This window comes from Ochotona princeps, chromosome 4 (genome assembly GCF_030435755.1).
Source record: "Ochotona princeps isolate mOchPri1 chromosome 4, mOchPri1.hap1, whole genome shotgun sequence".
In the NCBI taxonomy this organism is placed as follows: Eukaryota; Metazoa; Chordata; class Mammalia; order Lagomorpha; family Ochotonidae; genus Ochotona; species Ochotona princeps.
In genome coordinates this window covers 1,562,469-1,576,031 of record NC_080835.1, presented here as the reverse complement: position 1 = coordinate 1,576,031, position 13,563 = coordinate 1,562,469, and the positions used below count along the sequence as shown (strand labels likewise).

At 66.6% G+C, this 13,563-nt stretch overlaps 1 protein-coding gene across 15 annotated transcripts in view; it reads left to right on the top strand.

Moving 5' to 3' along the window:
* The window catches only part of BRSK2 (BR serine/threonine kinase 2), a 34,858-nt gene extending 22,024 nt beyond the window's left edge, over nt 1-12,834 (top strand). For 3 of the 15 annotated variants that reach the window (XM_058662355.1, XM_058662360.1, XM_058662364.1), the window contains exons 8-21: nt 662-808; nt 1,433-1,464; nt 1,690-1,854; nt 2,069-2,166; nt 2,241-2,391; nt 3,906-3,971; nt 5,936-5,996; nt 6,258-6,774; nt 6,900-6,948; nt 8,254-8,377; nt 8,770-8,950; nt 9,041-9,130; nt 11,676-11,723; nt 12,281-12,834. In XM_058662355.1, coding sequence (XP_058518338.1) covers nt 662-808; nt 1,433-1,464; nt 1,690-1,854; nt 2,069-2,166; nt 2,241-2,391; nt 3,906-3,971; nt 5,936-5,996; nt 6,258-6,774; nt 6,900-6,948; nt 8,254-8,377; nt 8,770-8,950; nt 9,041-9,130; nt 11,676-11,723; nt 12,281-12,477 — 1,926 coding nt within the window. In that variant the 3' untranslated portion in view covers nt 12,478-12,834. Of the gene's footprint in view, nt 1-661; nt 809-1,432; nt 1,465-1,689; nt 1,855-2,068; nt 2,167-2,240; nt 2,392-3,905; nt 3,972-5,935; nt 5,997-6,257; nt 6,775-6,899; nt 6,949-8,253; nt 8,378-8,769; nt 8,951-9,040; nt 9,131-9,245; nt 9,342-11,675; nt 11,724-12,280 lie in introns of those variants that run through there. The other 12 variants (XR_009245216.1, XR_009245218.1, XR_009245217.1 and 9 more) reach the window with 12 other exon arrangements.
* The last annotated feature ends 729 nt before the right edge of the window (nt 12,835-13,563 follow it).

The following is a 13,563-nucleotide window of genomic DNA, read 5'->3' as shown; positions in this document are numbered from 1 at the left end:
ACAATCACCCTCACCTCACCCTCACCTCACCCTCACCCTCACCTCACCCTCACCCTCACCTCACCCTCACCTCACCCTCACCTCACCCTCACACTCACCCTCACCTCACCCTCACACTCACCCTCACCCTCACCTCACCCTCACCTCACCCTCACACTCACCCTCACCTCACCCTCACCTCACCCTCACCTCACCCTCACCCTCACCTCACCCTCACCTCACCCTCACCCTCACAATCACCCTCACCTCACCCTCACTCTCACCCTCACACTCACCCTCACAATCACCCTCACCTCACCCTCACCTCACCCTCACCTCACCCTCACCTCACCCTCACACTCACCCTCACCCTCACCTCACCCTCACACTCACCCTCACCCCCACCCTCACCTCACCCTCACCTCACCCTCACCTCACCCTCACCCTCACAATCACCCTCACCTCACCCTCACACTCACCCTCACCTCACCCTCACCTCACCCTCACCCTCACCTCACCCTCACCTCACCCTCACCTCACCCTCACACTCACCCTCACCTCACCCTCACCTCACCCTCACCCTCACACTCACCCTCACCCTCACCTCACCCTCACCCTCACACTCACCCCCACCCTCACCCCCACCGCCCCTCGGCCCGCCGTGACGGCTGTCCGCCCGCAGGGGGCGCTGCCCTTTGACGACGACAACCTGCGGCAGCTGCTGGAGAAGGTCAAGCGTGGCGTGTTCCACATGCCCCACTTCATCCCGCCGGACTGCCAGAGCCTGCTGCGCGGCATGATCGAGGTGGACGCGGCGCGGCGCCTCACGGTGCGTCTGGGGCGCCGTGCTCTGGGCTGCCCTTGGCCAGACAGTGCCCGCTTCCCCACGAGGCTGCGTGAACCCGCCCTGAGCAGCGCTTCCTGCCCTGCCCTGCTGCCTGAGATGCCCTGGGAGGCCGGGTGTGCGGGTGGGAGAGAGGTGTGGCCACGTGTGCCCAGGGGCGTGCCCAGGGGCGTGGGTGCGAGGGTGTGTGCCCCAGGGCGGCCCCTTGGCTGCTGTCCTGCCTTGGACACTCAGGGCAGCGCATAGCTCCCCGCTGCCAGCCTCAGGGCCAGGAAAGGGAAGGTGCAGGACAGCTGACGACCACGGGGGGTCCCCCGGCCTTCCCAGCCCTCCTGTCCCCTCCACTGCCTGTCTCCTCCGAAGGGGGTGACACAGGGCTTGGCCCGGGCAGCACAGGTGCCCAGCAGGGGGCTTCAGGGTGCCTACTCCCCCCTTGCACTCCCACTCACTTGCTTGCCTCCCCCTGCTGGAGCCCCCTCCCCCAGGTTCTCTCCCTCCCCCCCAGCATGCCCCCGCCCCTCCCCCTGTCTTCCGCTCCCCCCCCAGACCTCACCTGCTAATGTGGGCGTTCCTGGGGCACACTGACTCTTTCTTTCTCTTCCCTTACAGCTCGAACACATTCAGAAGCACACGTGGTACATGTAAGTAGCTTTGCCGCCGGCACAGACTGGAGGGCCAGCCGGGAGGGCCCTCTGGGCGTGAGCAGGACACAGGAGGCCTCCCGGCTGGACGTGGGGACAGGAGCAGGGGAGAGGCAGGCCTGGCAGCTCCCAAGCCCCTGCCGCCATGAGGACGGGAGGGCTGGAGAGCCCTAGCTGGCGGGAGGTGAGTGACCAGCCGCCCCTGTCGCCCACAGAGGCCCACAGAGGGGGCAAGAATGAGCCGGAGCCGGAGCAGCCCATCCCCCGCAAGGTGCAGATCCGTTCCCTGCCCAGCCTGGAGGACATCGACCCCGACGTGCTGGACAGCATGCACTCGCTGGGCTGCTTCCGCGACCGCAACAAGCTGCTGCAGGACCTGCTGTCCGAGGAGTGCGTGCGGGTGTGGGCGGGCGGGCCCCCAGGCAGCCTGAACCCCAGCCACCAGTGCCCTCACGGGGGTCCCTCTCCCCCCGAGCCCCAGCAGCCGGTGCCCTCACGAGGGTCCCTCTCCCCCCGAGCCCCAGCCGCCGGTGCCCTCACGGGGGTCCCTCTCCCCCCGAGCCCCAGCAGCCAGTGCCCTCACGGGGGTCCCTCTTCTCCGCAGGGAGAACCAGGAGAAGATGATCTACTTTCTGCTTCTGGACCGGAAGGAGCGGTACCCCAGCCACGAGGATGAGGACCTGCCCCCCAGGAACGAGATAGGTAGGAACTCCCAGTCCTGGGCCCCTGCCCTCCTCAGTCCCTCCTGGCCCTGATGCCCATCCGTCTGTCCGCAGACCCTCCCCGGAAGCGGGTAGACTCCCCAATGCTGAACCGACATGGGAAGCGGCGCCCTGAGCGCAAATCCATGGAGGTGCTCAGTGGGACAGACGGCGGCTCCCCAGTGCCTGCGCGACGAGCCATTGAGATGGCCCAACATGGCCAGAGGTGGGTGCTGGCCTGGGGACCCTCCCCTGCCCGCCCGCTGCCCCAGGCGAGCTCCCTGGGTTGCCTCCCAGGTTGGCCTGGGCTGTCTGACTCCTGTCTGCTCAATGGTGCTGGGGGAACAGGGCTGAGCTGAACTGGGCTGGCTGGGCTGCGCTGGGCTAGGCTGGGCTGTGTTGGACTGAGCTTGGCTAAGGTGAGCTGAGCTGGGCTGGAGACTGGCCTGAGCCTGGCAGGACTGGCCTGAGCTGGGCTGGGCTGGGCAAGGTTGGGCTAAACTGGGCTGGGCTGAGCTGAGCTGGGCTGGGCTGGGCTGGGCTGGGCAAGGTTGGGCTAAACTGGGCTGAGCTGAGCTGGGCTGGGCTGGGCTGGGCAAGGTTGGGCTAAACTGGGCTGGGCTGGGCTGAGCTGGGCTGGGCTGGGCAAGGTTGGGCTAAACTGGGCTGAGCTGAGCTGGGCTGGGCTGGGCTGGGCAAGGTTGGGCTAAACTGGGCTGGGCTGGGCTGAGCTGGGCTGGGCTGGGCAAGGTTGGGCTAAACTGGGCTGGGCTGGGCTGGGCTGGGCTGGGCTGGGCTGGGCAAGGTTGGGCTAAACTGGGCTGGGCTGAGCTGAGCTGGGCTGAGCTGGGCTGGGCTGGGCAGGGCTGGGCTGGGCAGGGCTGGGCTGGGCTGGGCTGGGCTGGGCTGGGCAAGGTTGGGCTAAGCTGGACTGAGCTGAGCTGGGCTGGGCTGAGCTGGGCTGGGCTGGGCCGCACCAGGCTCTGATTGCTCAAAGTGTATTCTGAGCTTCTGGTCAGCTAGCTGCTTCTTCTACCCCACTCCCACCCTGGAGTGGATTGGTGTCTGGGTGGACATGGCATTGTGGGCTCCGAGGCTGAGAGCAGGGCCTGGGGACAGGAGGGGGAGGGGCAGGATGAGGTCCTTGACGGATCCTTGGGGTCCACCTGGGCTTTGCCGGGCTAGTGGAATGTTTCCATGTCACTGGCCATGTAAGCCCTGCAGGGTGAACCTCCACGCCTTGACCCACCTGCCACGTCTAGTCCTCCCACCCTGGGTGGGCTCAGGGCTGCTTCTGCCTCTAACATGGGGTCTTTCTCCAGCTGGCACGGAGACACCCCTGCTGGCCGCCACACTGTCTCATGCTTACCGCTCTGTAGTGCCCTGCCCATGGCCCAGGCGCCTGTCCCTGCAGGCCAGGCACTCTGCGAGCCCCTCCTGGCCTGAACCCCATCACAGGAGTCCTTGGCTCCCACCACAGCGGCCAGGCCTAGCTACCCCGAGGACAGGAACTGCCCTGGTGTCCCTAGAACGCCATTTGCCCTGGCTTACCCAGCCACTTCCACTCTTGGCTTGGCCACTGGGCGCTGCCCCTGGCTGCGGCTGGAAGGGTGCTGGGGGCTGGCAGTGGGGCTAGCAGGTGAGCCAGGCTGCTGCCCGACTCCCTGGCTTGCTGCCCCGGCCTGGAGTCGCAGCAGGGCCCGGCAGTAACCGTCTTCTCTTGCTTTGTTCCTGCTGTAGTAAGGCAGTGTTCAGTAAAAGCCTGGATATCGCTGAAGCCCAACCCCAATTCAGCAAAGACGACAGGTACCCACCCTGCCCACCCCCGCCTCCAGCCCCAGCGCCCCCTGCCAGTCAGCCACACGAGGGCCAAGGAGGCGGGGTGGGCCAGCTTGGGGGGCAGCCCCAGGGCTGGGAGACCCTGGACTGCCCTCCTAGTCCTGGGGCCTGTGTGGCCCGTCCAGCGGGCTGGGGCGGCTGCCTGCCCACAGGGCTGGCCAGTCGACATAGCGGTTCCTGCGCCCACCTAAGGGCACCTGAGGAGTTGGCAGGAGGTCAGAGGGTCTCTCTGGGCTCCTGGCTGGCCAGGCCTGCAATCTGTGGCCTCCCCTGCCCATGCTGCTGGCAGACCAGATAGGAGGTGGTGGACAAAGCTGCCCGCCCTCACGCGCTAGTAACCTGTAGTAAGCTCCTGCCTGGCGTGGTGAGTGTCCTGGACACATGACCCAGCTGCTGGCTGCCCCTGCTCCTGGAGCCTACCCTCACTCACCCAGCCCTAACCTCACTCACCTCAGCCCAGCCCTAACCCCAGCCAAGCCGTCACTCACCCAGCCCCGCCCTAACTCACCTCAGCCCCGCCCTTACTCATCTCAGCCAAGACCTCCCTCATCTCAGCCCTGCCCTCACTCACCCCACTCCCACTCACCCCAGCCCTGCCCTCACTCACCCCACTCCCACTCACCCCAGCCCTGCCCTCACTCACCTCAGCCCAGCCCTCACTCACCCCAGCCCTGCCCTCACTCACCCCAGCCCAGCCCTCACTCACCCAGCCCCGCCCTCACTCACCCAGCCCCGCCCTCACTCACCTCAGCCCCGCCCTCACTCACCCAGCCCTGCCCTCACTCACCTCAGCCCAGCCCTCACTCACCCAGCCACACCCTCACTCACCTCAGCCCTGCCCTCACTCACCTCAGCCACGCCCTCACTCACCCAGCCACGCCCTCACTCACCCAGCCACGCCCTCACTCACCCAGCCACGCCCTCACTCACCTCAGCCCCGCCCTCACTCACCCAGCCCTACCCTCACTCACCTCAGCCCAGCCCTCACTCACCCCAGCCCAGCCCTCACTCACCCAGCCACGCCCTCACTCACCTCAGCCCCGCCCTCACTCACCCAGCCCTACCCTCACTCACCCCAGCCCTGCCCTCACTAACCCCAGCCCTGCCCTTACTCACCCAGCCCCGCCCTCACTCACCCAGCCACGCCCTCACTCACCCAGCCACACCCTCACTCACCCAGCCACGCCCTCACTCACCTCAGCCCCGCCCTCACTCACCCAGCCCTACCCTCACTCACCTCAGCCCTGCCCTCACTCACCCCAGCCTTCCCTCTCACCCAGTGCCGCCCTCTGCCCCCCAACCCGACCCTCACTCACCCAGCCCCACCCTCAGCCCCCAACCCCACCCTCACTCACCCAGCCCCCTGCCTCGCGAACCCCTCGGCTGTGTCAGGTTTGGGGAGTTGGAGGATATTGCCTATGAGAGGCCCAGGGGCTGGGTTGTGGGTTGTGGTGTGGGCTGGCTGGCTGGCTAAGGGCACTGTGGGCAGTCTTTGCTGGCTCCTCTCCTGTCCCAGCCCCTACCCGCTCAAAGGCCCGAGGTGGGCAGGTGCTGCTGCCCCCGGGTGTGCAGCGTTAGCCTGCCCTGCAGGCTGCCACTTCCCAAAGCTACGCCTGGCGCACCACGGTGGCCGTCCCCAGCACGGTGCGGGGCATTGCCGCAAGGCCAGCTGTTCTGTTGCCCGCAGCCTGGCCCTGACCCCAGACTCTGGTGGTGTGAGTTGGGGAGGGCTGTGGACCTCCAACCACAGGACTGAGCTCCCCCTCACGTCCTGCGTCTGCCTGGGGCCGCTGGCGGGAGGCAATGCGCAGGAAGGCCTGGTGCTGCCGGACGTGTTGGGGCTGTGGGGCTTCTGGCCCAGGGTGGGGCCACTGGCCTGGGCTGTCCTCGCCCACTGAGCCCCGTTCTGTCTGTGTCTCTGTTCCTTCCAGGTCGCGGTCCATCAGCGGCGCCTCCTCTGGACTCTCCACAAGCCCCCTCAGCAGCCCCCGGGTGAGTGCCGCTGCTGCGTGGAGGGGAGGGGAGAGCCAGTCCTCCCTGAGGCTCGCCCGCGCCGGTCCTGGGCTGTTGCGTGGCTGCTGCTCTTGCTAACTGCATGTTTTATTTTTTGTTGTTGTTTTGTGTTTGTCTGTCTTTGGTGGCTGCCCTGCCCCTGCCTGCCTGCCTGCCTACCCCCCCCCACTCCCGCTTTCTTTGTCGTGTGCATGGGGGATGTGGGGTCGCATGTGCGCCTGTTCCCTGCACTCCTGGTAGCCGGTTCGGAAGCTGGTCCTGCCCCCCGACCCACCCTGTGCTGCCTGCACCCTGGTCACCTTCCTGGAGCCCGAAGCCGGCCGCAGCACCCCACGGCCCGGACACCTGCTCCCTCCACCAGCTGCTGCGCTGCCCGACCCCAAGACCCAAACCTTGCCATGCGGGGCCAAGCTGACCGGCAAGCCACTGCAGGGTGCCAAGTCAGACCCGCTCCAGGCCGGCGGCCCCAGGCTGCCCTTACGGCCGGGCCCCACCCCGCGCCCCACCACCAAGACGGAAGCCAATGCCGCGTCTGTCCCCACCATACAGGTCACCCCCCACCCTTCACCGCGGGGCAGCCCCCTCCCCACTCCTAAGGGCACACCCGTGCACACGCCCAAGGAGAGTCCGGCTGGCACGCCTAACCCCACACCGCCGTCCAGCCCCAGCGTTGGGGGTGTGCCCTGGAGGACGCGGCTCAACTCCATCAAGAACAGCTTCCTCGGCTCACCCCGCTTCCACCGCCGGAAACTGCAGGGTGAGCCTGTGGGGCACCAGACAGCTCCTGCCACCTTGGACCGGGAGCCTGGTGGGTAGACGGGCAGCCCAGCCCTGGGCAGGGCAGTTGCCAAGTCCCTGTCCTGCCCACCCCTGTGTCTGCAGTTCCCACCCCAGAGGAGATGTCTAACCTGACCCCGGAGTCATCCCCAGAGTGAGTGTCCCCTGGCTGAGGTCCTCTGTGGCCAAGTCCAGCTGTGTAGGGAGGGCAGGCTGGGTGGCCCGGACACTGGGGGAGCCTGGTGGGGGTCGGGTGGCCAGGCGCTGCAGACAGCATTGAGGCAAAGCCACATTGTGCTGTGGGCTCTGAGTCCCGCACAGACCTGAGCACAGGCCCTGGTGGCCCTCCTCGGTGGCCTCTGTAGCCGGTCAGCTTGTTGGTGATGGGCGCGATGTCCAGGGAGACGTGGGGAGAGCTGAAGATGGGCCGGGTGGGATGCGGAGCTGGGTAGGGCCCAGGCTCGGGAAGGGCTGTGCTGTGCCCCACCTGCTTGCTCACGCTGTGGGTATCACTGCCCCGACTGGCTCCGCCTGAGCACACGTCTCGTGTCCAGCTGGGGCCCGTGTTCACCCAAGCTGGCCTGAGGGTCAGGAGTCCCAACCCAGGGGTCCCAGGTCTGCTCTGCCTCCTCAAGATCACATGACAGGTGATCTCCCTCTGCTGGAGGGGCTAGGACAGGCCAGAGTTCCCTGAGGGTCTGGGGGTGCCATTTCCTGCTGTGGGAAGCCTTGGGAGCCTGGAGGCACCACTTGGGGTCTGGGGGCACCATTTCCTGCTGTGGGAAGCCTTGGGAGCCTGGGGGCACCACTTGGGGTCTGGGGGCACCATTTCCTGCTGCAGCAAGCCTCGGGGGGGTCTGGGGTGCTTGGCAACCGACAGTCATGGGTTACAAGGGATCCCCTGCGTGGGCTGACCCACACGTTAACCCACCTTCCCCCAGCCAGGGCTCTCGGCAACGGGTGCGCAAAGAGCCTGGTATGGGTTGACCCCTATGACAGAAGCACAGAGGGCAGTGGTGGCCACAGACTGGCTCAGGGCCACCTCGTGTGCCTGTGTACCCCAGGTCCCCGGGGCCCCTGACTCCCCGCACCCCCACACTGGATGCACTGACGACACCTGCCTTCACCCACCCCTTGGGGCTTGTGGCTGCTGGGGGTTGTTGTGAGGACTCTGCTTGGAGGGAGGTGGCCCTGGCTTCCTTCGCACAGGAGCAGGCCGGAGGCCTGTGGGGAGGGGGCTGCTGAGGGTCTGCCCTGGACAGTGGGCCAAACGGAAGCGGTGAGGCAGGGGTGCCCCGTGGCATCCTGCGTGTGTGTGTGTTGTGTGTTCATAATCCCCGCCCATGGCTCCCACTCCCCCAGCACCTGTAGGTATGTGTGCCCCCGGAGCCAGCCTGCACCCAGGGCCAAGGCCCCATCCTTCACTGGGGCCGTCCGCTCACAGCGCCCACCTCCCCAGGCTGGCCAAGAAGTCCTGGTTCGGGAACTTCATCAGCCTGGAGAAGGAGGAGCAGATCTTTGTGGTGATCAGAGACAAGCCGCTGAGCTCCATTAAGGCCGACGTGGTACACGCCTTCCTGTCGGTGAGGCTGCTCCCGTGCCCACACCCGCCTGGCCAGCCTTGGGGCCAGGGGATCCTGGCCCTGCCCCCTGTGGCATGGAGAGGGATCTGTGAGGAGACTCTCAAAATTAGGAAAGGGAAGGGGTTTCAGGGGCCCTGCCAGGAGCCCTGCTTGCCCTGGGGCCTGCCTCAACGGGTTCCGCCACCATCCACCTGGCCTGAGCCCACGGGGCTCTGCACCAGCCAGCTGGTCACACAGCCCTCCAGGGCCCCAGCTCAGGGAAGGCCTCCTGTACTGGCCACACCGCCCTGGTCCCCCTGGACAGCCAGGCTGGGCTGGCCCCATTTCCCACAACATGAGGGTTGGGGAACCTGGGGCCACATCCTCTCAGCCTACCCCTGTGCCACCCGCAGATCCCCAGCCTTGGCCACAGTGTCATCTCCCAGACAAGCTTCCGGGCCGAGTACAAGGCGGCTGGTGGCCCGGCCGTGTTCCAGAAGCCAGTCAAGTTCCAGGTGGACATCACCTACACGGAGGGCGGTGAGGCCCACAAGGACAATGGCATCTACTCTGTCACCTTCACTCTGCTCTCAGGTGCCTGCACTGGCCCCGCCCCAAGCCCCACCCTCACCTGTCGGCCCCGCCCCAAGCCCCACCCTCACCTGCCTGTCCCGGACCCCACAGGCCCGAGCCGCCGCTTCAAGAGGGTGGTGGAGACCATCCAGGCCCAGCTGCTGAGTGCCCATGAGCAGCCCTGCGCCCCGCACTTGCCAGGTGAGCAGGCGGCGAGGCATCCTGGCCCCCTGTGCTGCACCCCCAGGGAGCGGGCCCCGCGCCCCAGGGACCAGGCCTGCTGCAGCACACTGAGGGCGCCTCTTGTCCACTGTAGAGCCCCCCCCGCCAGCGCCAGGACTAAGCTGGGGCGCTGGGCTTAAAGGCCAGAAGGTGGCCACCAGCTACGAGAGTAGCCTCTGATGCTGGCAGGTAAGGTGTCCAGCCTGCTGCCGGGGAGGGAGGGCCATGGGCAGGGCCTGCAGCTGGGGCACCCAACCCCCAGCCACCCAGGGGCTGCCAGCAGCAGCCAGGGCAGGCCCTGAGTCCATAGCACCCAGTGTCCGCCTGAAGCAGGACACGGGTCCCTGAGGCCCCTGGCAGAGCAGGCAGGGGGTGGTGCTCAAGGAAGACTGTCCAGGCCTGGGGCCAGTGAGGCGGGAGCCTTGTGGGGTGTCGGGCCCTGTGGGAGGGGCTGGGGGCGGCAGAAGGCCCACGTGCCTGTGCCAGGGGTGTGGGCCTATGCACGGGCATGCGGCCGAGCGGTGGGGCTGGGAATGGGGGGGCGAGGCCCACCTTGGCCTCCCATGTCCCCCGCAGCTGGCCGGGCCCTCTATGGGCCTGCCGTCCTATAGCTGTGCCTGTGTGGGGTCCAGGGCCATTGCATCGTCATCCCATCACTGGCCACAGCCTCAGCTGTGGGAGGAGCTCCGAGCCGCTTGGGTCCCAGCCCTCCCCAGCTCTGGGGGTGAGGCACGGCCCCCAGTCTCCTGGCCCAGGAGCCAGGCCCGCCTGGAGGGCAGGGGCAGGGAGGCACCTGTGGGCGTGACCTTGGGGGCACGCCGGCCGCATCCTGAGCCCACATGGTCCTGACTTAGAGCATGCCAGCAGCACCCAGGCTAGGCTAGGCCAGGGCTGTGTGGGGCCCCCTGTGCCTCTGTGGGGGTTGCTGTTCTCTGAGCCACCACCCAGGTGGCCCCTCCACCTGCTACTGCCCAAGCCCTGCTCTGAGATGCCACCATGCCATGATCCCTGCCCCTGCCCATGCCCTGAGCCTCACTTGAGCCCTGTCCCAGGACATGCCTACCGTGGGCCCGACCTGTCCCCTCCTTGCTCCTCTGTGGGGCTTGCTGTGTGCTCCTGTGCAACCAGCTCTGAGCCATCACAGGACAGACCGTGAGAGGGTAGCACTCTGCGGGCCTGCTGCAGCATCCCAGCCCGGCCCCCACACTGCAGGGCCCCCAGAGGGTGGGAGGAGCAAAGAGAAGCTGAGGGTATAGATGAAGATATGGAGGGGACCGAGCAGACCAGCCCAATGGGAGACCCCAGGACCCTCCAAGGCCCTCCGCCTCTCAGGCGCGGCCCCTGCTGTGTCTTCACTTAAGCCCTAACCTTCTCTGAAAACCTCATACACACATAGGCCCCTTCCTCTGAGACCCTTAGACACACGTAGGCCCCTCCCGAGACCCCAATATACACGTAGACCCTTCATTCCTGAGCTCCCCCACTCTCCTGCACATTGAGGTCCCTACCTCCTGCTTTCCCTCCCTTCTGAGCCTTCCCATGTACACAGAGGCACAGCCCTCCAGGCCTCTTTCTCTCCACAACCTGTTTAAGGCCTTCCCTCACTCCTGGCTCCACCCCTATGCCTGACCCTGCTCCAACACTGCATGGCCAGCTTTGTCCTTTGCCCCTCAGCCCTGCCCCATTCCTGTCTCCTCCCTCAGGACACACGCACACAGCCCTCCCTGAGGATACAGGTACACAGCCCCAACCTGGGACGCACCCGCACAGCCCCTGCCTCAGTACACACACGCACACAGCCCCTCAGGACACGCACACAGCCCTGCCCTGGGACACACCCGCACAGCCCCTCCCTCAGGACACACACACACACAACCCCGCCCTGGGACACACCCGCACAGCCCCTCCCTCAGGCGCACACAGCCCCTCAGGACACACACACAGCCCTGCCCTGGGACACACCCGCACAGCCCCTCCCTCAGGACACACACACACACAACCCCGCCCTGGGACACACCCACACAGTCCCTCCCTCAGGACACACACACACAGCCCTGCCCCGGGACACACCCACACACAGGCCAGCCCTAAGGACACACCCACACAGCCCCACCCTGGGACACCCACACAGCCCCTCCCTCAGGACATACCCGCACAGCCCCTCCCTCAGGACACACACACAACCCCGCCCTGGGACACACCCACACAGCCCCACCCTGGGACACACCCGCACAGCCCCTCCCTCAGGACACACCCGCACAGCCCCTCCCTCAGGACACACACCCACACAGCCCCGCCCTGGGACACACAGCCCTGCCCTGGGACACACCTGCACAGCCCCTCCCTCAGGACACACACCCACACAGGCCCTCCCTGGGACACACCCACATGGCCCTGCCCTGGGACACACCCGCACAGGCCTTGTCCTCTTTGGGGCCAGCTCTCCCCAGAGGCTGGGGAGGCCCCAGCACAGCGGCCTCGTTTTCACTGTCTCCCTCCCTCCTCTCTCCATTCCGCACCGCAGACACCACTAACTGTATGGAAATGATGACGGGGCGGCTTTCCAAATGTGGTAAGAACCCCTCACCCACCTGGCACCGTGGCCTGCCACCCACCCCCACCCAGAGCCCGCCTGGCCAGTGCTGCCTGCCCCCGTGCGCCCTGGGCCCTGCGTGTGCACAGCCACCCCCTGGCCTGCTGTCCCTGCCCAGTCGCTAGGAGCAGCCTCACTCAGCTACCCTGGCAGTCCTTGGTCGGGCCCCCGCTCCTCGGAGTTAGGGAGTACTGAGCCACGGGCGTGACTGGGGGCCAGGGCCTGTGGGTTCAGGGGGCCAGGCCGGGTTTAGAGGGGCGCCCCTGCCAGGGCCTGCCCTCCAGCACCTCACCATCCATCATCTGTGTGTCTGCTGCTGTGTGTGCTGGCTGGGGGCTGGGCTCAGGCCTCCTGAGCAGGGCACCCTGCCCTGGGAGGGCGGGGGGCTGGGCACCCCCGCCCCGCTTGCCGCTGCGCCCCGCCCCGGGTTTCTCTCTCCAGGCCCCTTCGTTCATCTGTTTGTTTGTTCTCTCTCTCCTTCCCCCTCCCCCATTTTCGTTTCTTTTCTCTTTTTGTCTTCTGTTCTGTATACCCAGGCAGCCCATTGAGTAACTTCTTTGACGTAATTAAACAACTTTTTTCAGACGAGAAGAATGGGCAGGCGGCCCAGGCCCCCAGCACGCCCGCCAAGCGGAGTGCCCCCGGCCCCCTTGGGGACTCCGCGGCCCCCGGCCCTGGAGGGCACGCCGAGCACCCGACGGGCGAGGACACGGCCCGCCGCCAGCAGCCTTAGCCACTAGCCCCCCACGCCGCCCCAGGACCGGCCGGAGCCGGGGAGGAAGGAGCGGCCGGGCGGCCTGGCCCACTCCTCCCGCGCGCGCCCCCGCCCCTGCCCGTCACTCATGACGTCGCTTGTTTCCGCTCTGATACCAGGAATTCTCCCGAAAAGTTAACATGTCACCTCCGCGAGGCCACCCCCGTGCCGTGCGTGGACGCTGGCGGACCGAAGGCAGCGTCACGACCCAGCCGCCCGCCCGCCCGCGCCGGCTCCCGACCCTTGGAAGCAACAGTCCGGCCCGCAGCCTCTCCTCGGCGCCGCCCGCGGTGCCCAGGGCCGGAGGACACCAGTATTATTTATTTGCTATTTTAATTTATTGAGCTTCTCGACTTCTCTGTTCAGGGAAGGGGCGGCGGCGGTGCCCGCCTGCCGTCTGTCGGTCTGTGTGTGCGTGTGTGTGTCCCGGGCAGGGGGTCCGGAGCCGAGGTGCCCCGGGAGGACAGAGCCGCCGAGGGGGGCGAGGGCTCGCGGGGCGGGAGGGGGGCGAGCCACTGTACACTTTAAAGAATTCCTGCAAGATATTTTTATAAACTTTTTTTTCTCAGTTGTTTTTGGAAAGGGGCTGGGGTGGGGTGCCAGGCAGGGTGCCCGCCCTGGCGGTTTCTACGACAGACACAGGTCTATATTTACACAACATGGCTCCCCCATTCTGGCGCTCAACCCCAAGAGTGAGGGTGGGGCAGGGGACCCCCACAGGAAGGCAAGGGTACTAGGGCTTGCTCTTTTTTTTTTTTTACTAAAATGACAAAAGATTAAAAAAAAAAGAAGAAGAAAGCAAAACCCCACACAGACGACCACCACTGGACTGCAAAGAGTTGGCAGTGTCCGGCGTCCGCCTGCAGGGGTCCCTGGACACGGCGAGGGCGAGCTGCAAGCCCACTGTCACCACCGCCGAGCTGGCCTCCCTGCTTCTCGCTATCTCCAGCTTCCGCCCAACCCGCCTGGTCCTTAGCCACGGCGGGGGCCGCAGGGCTGTGCACGCCTCCCCCGGGGGCCCTGCTGCTCTGCGCGCAGTCCCGCCTCCGGGGTGTAGGTTTTAAT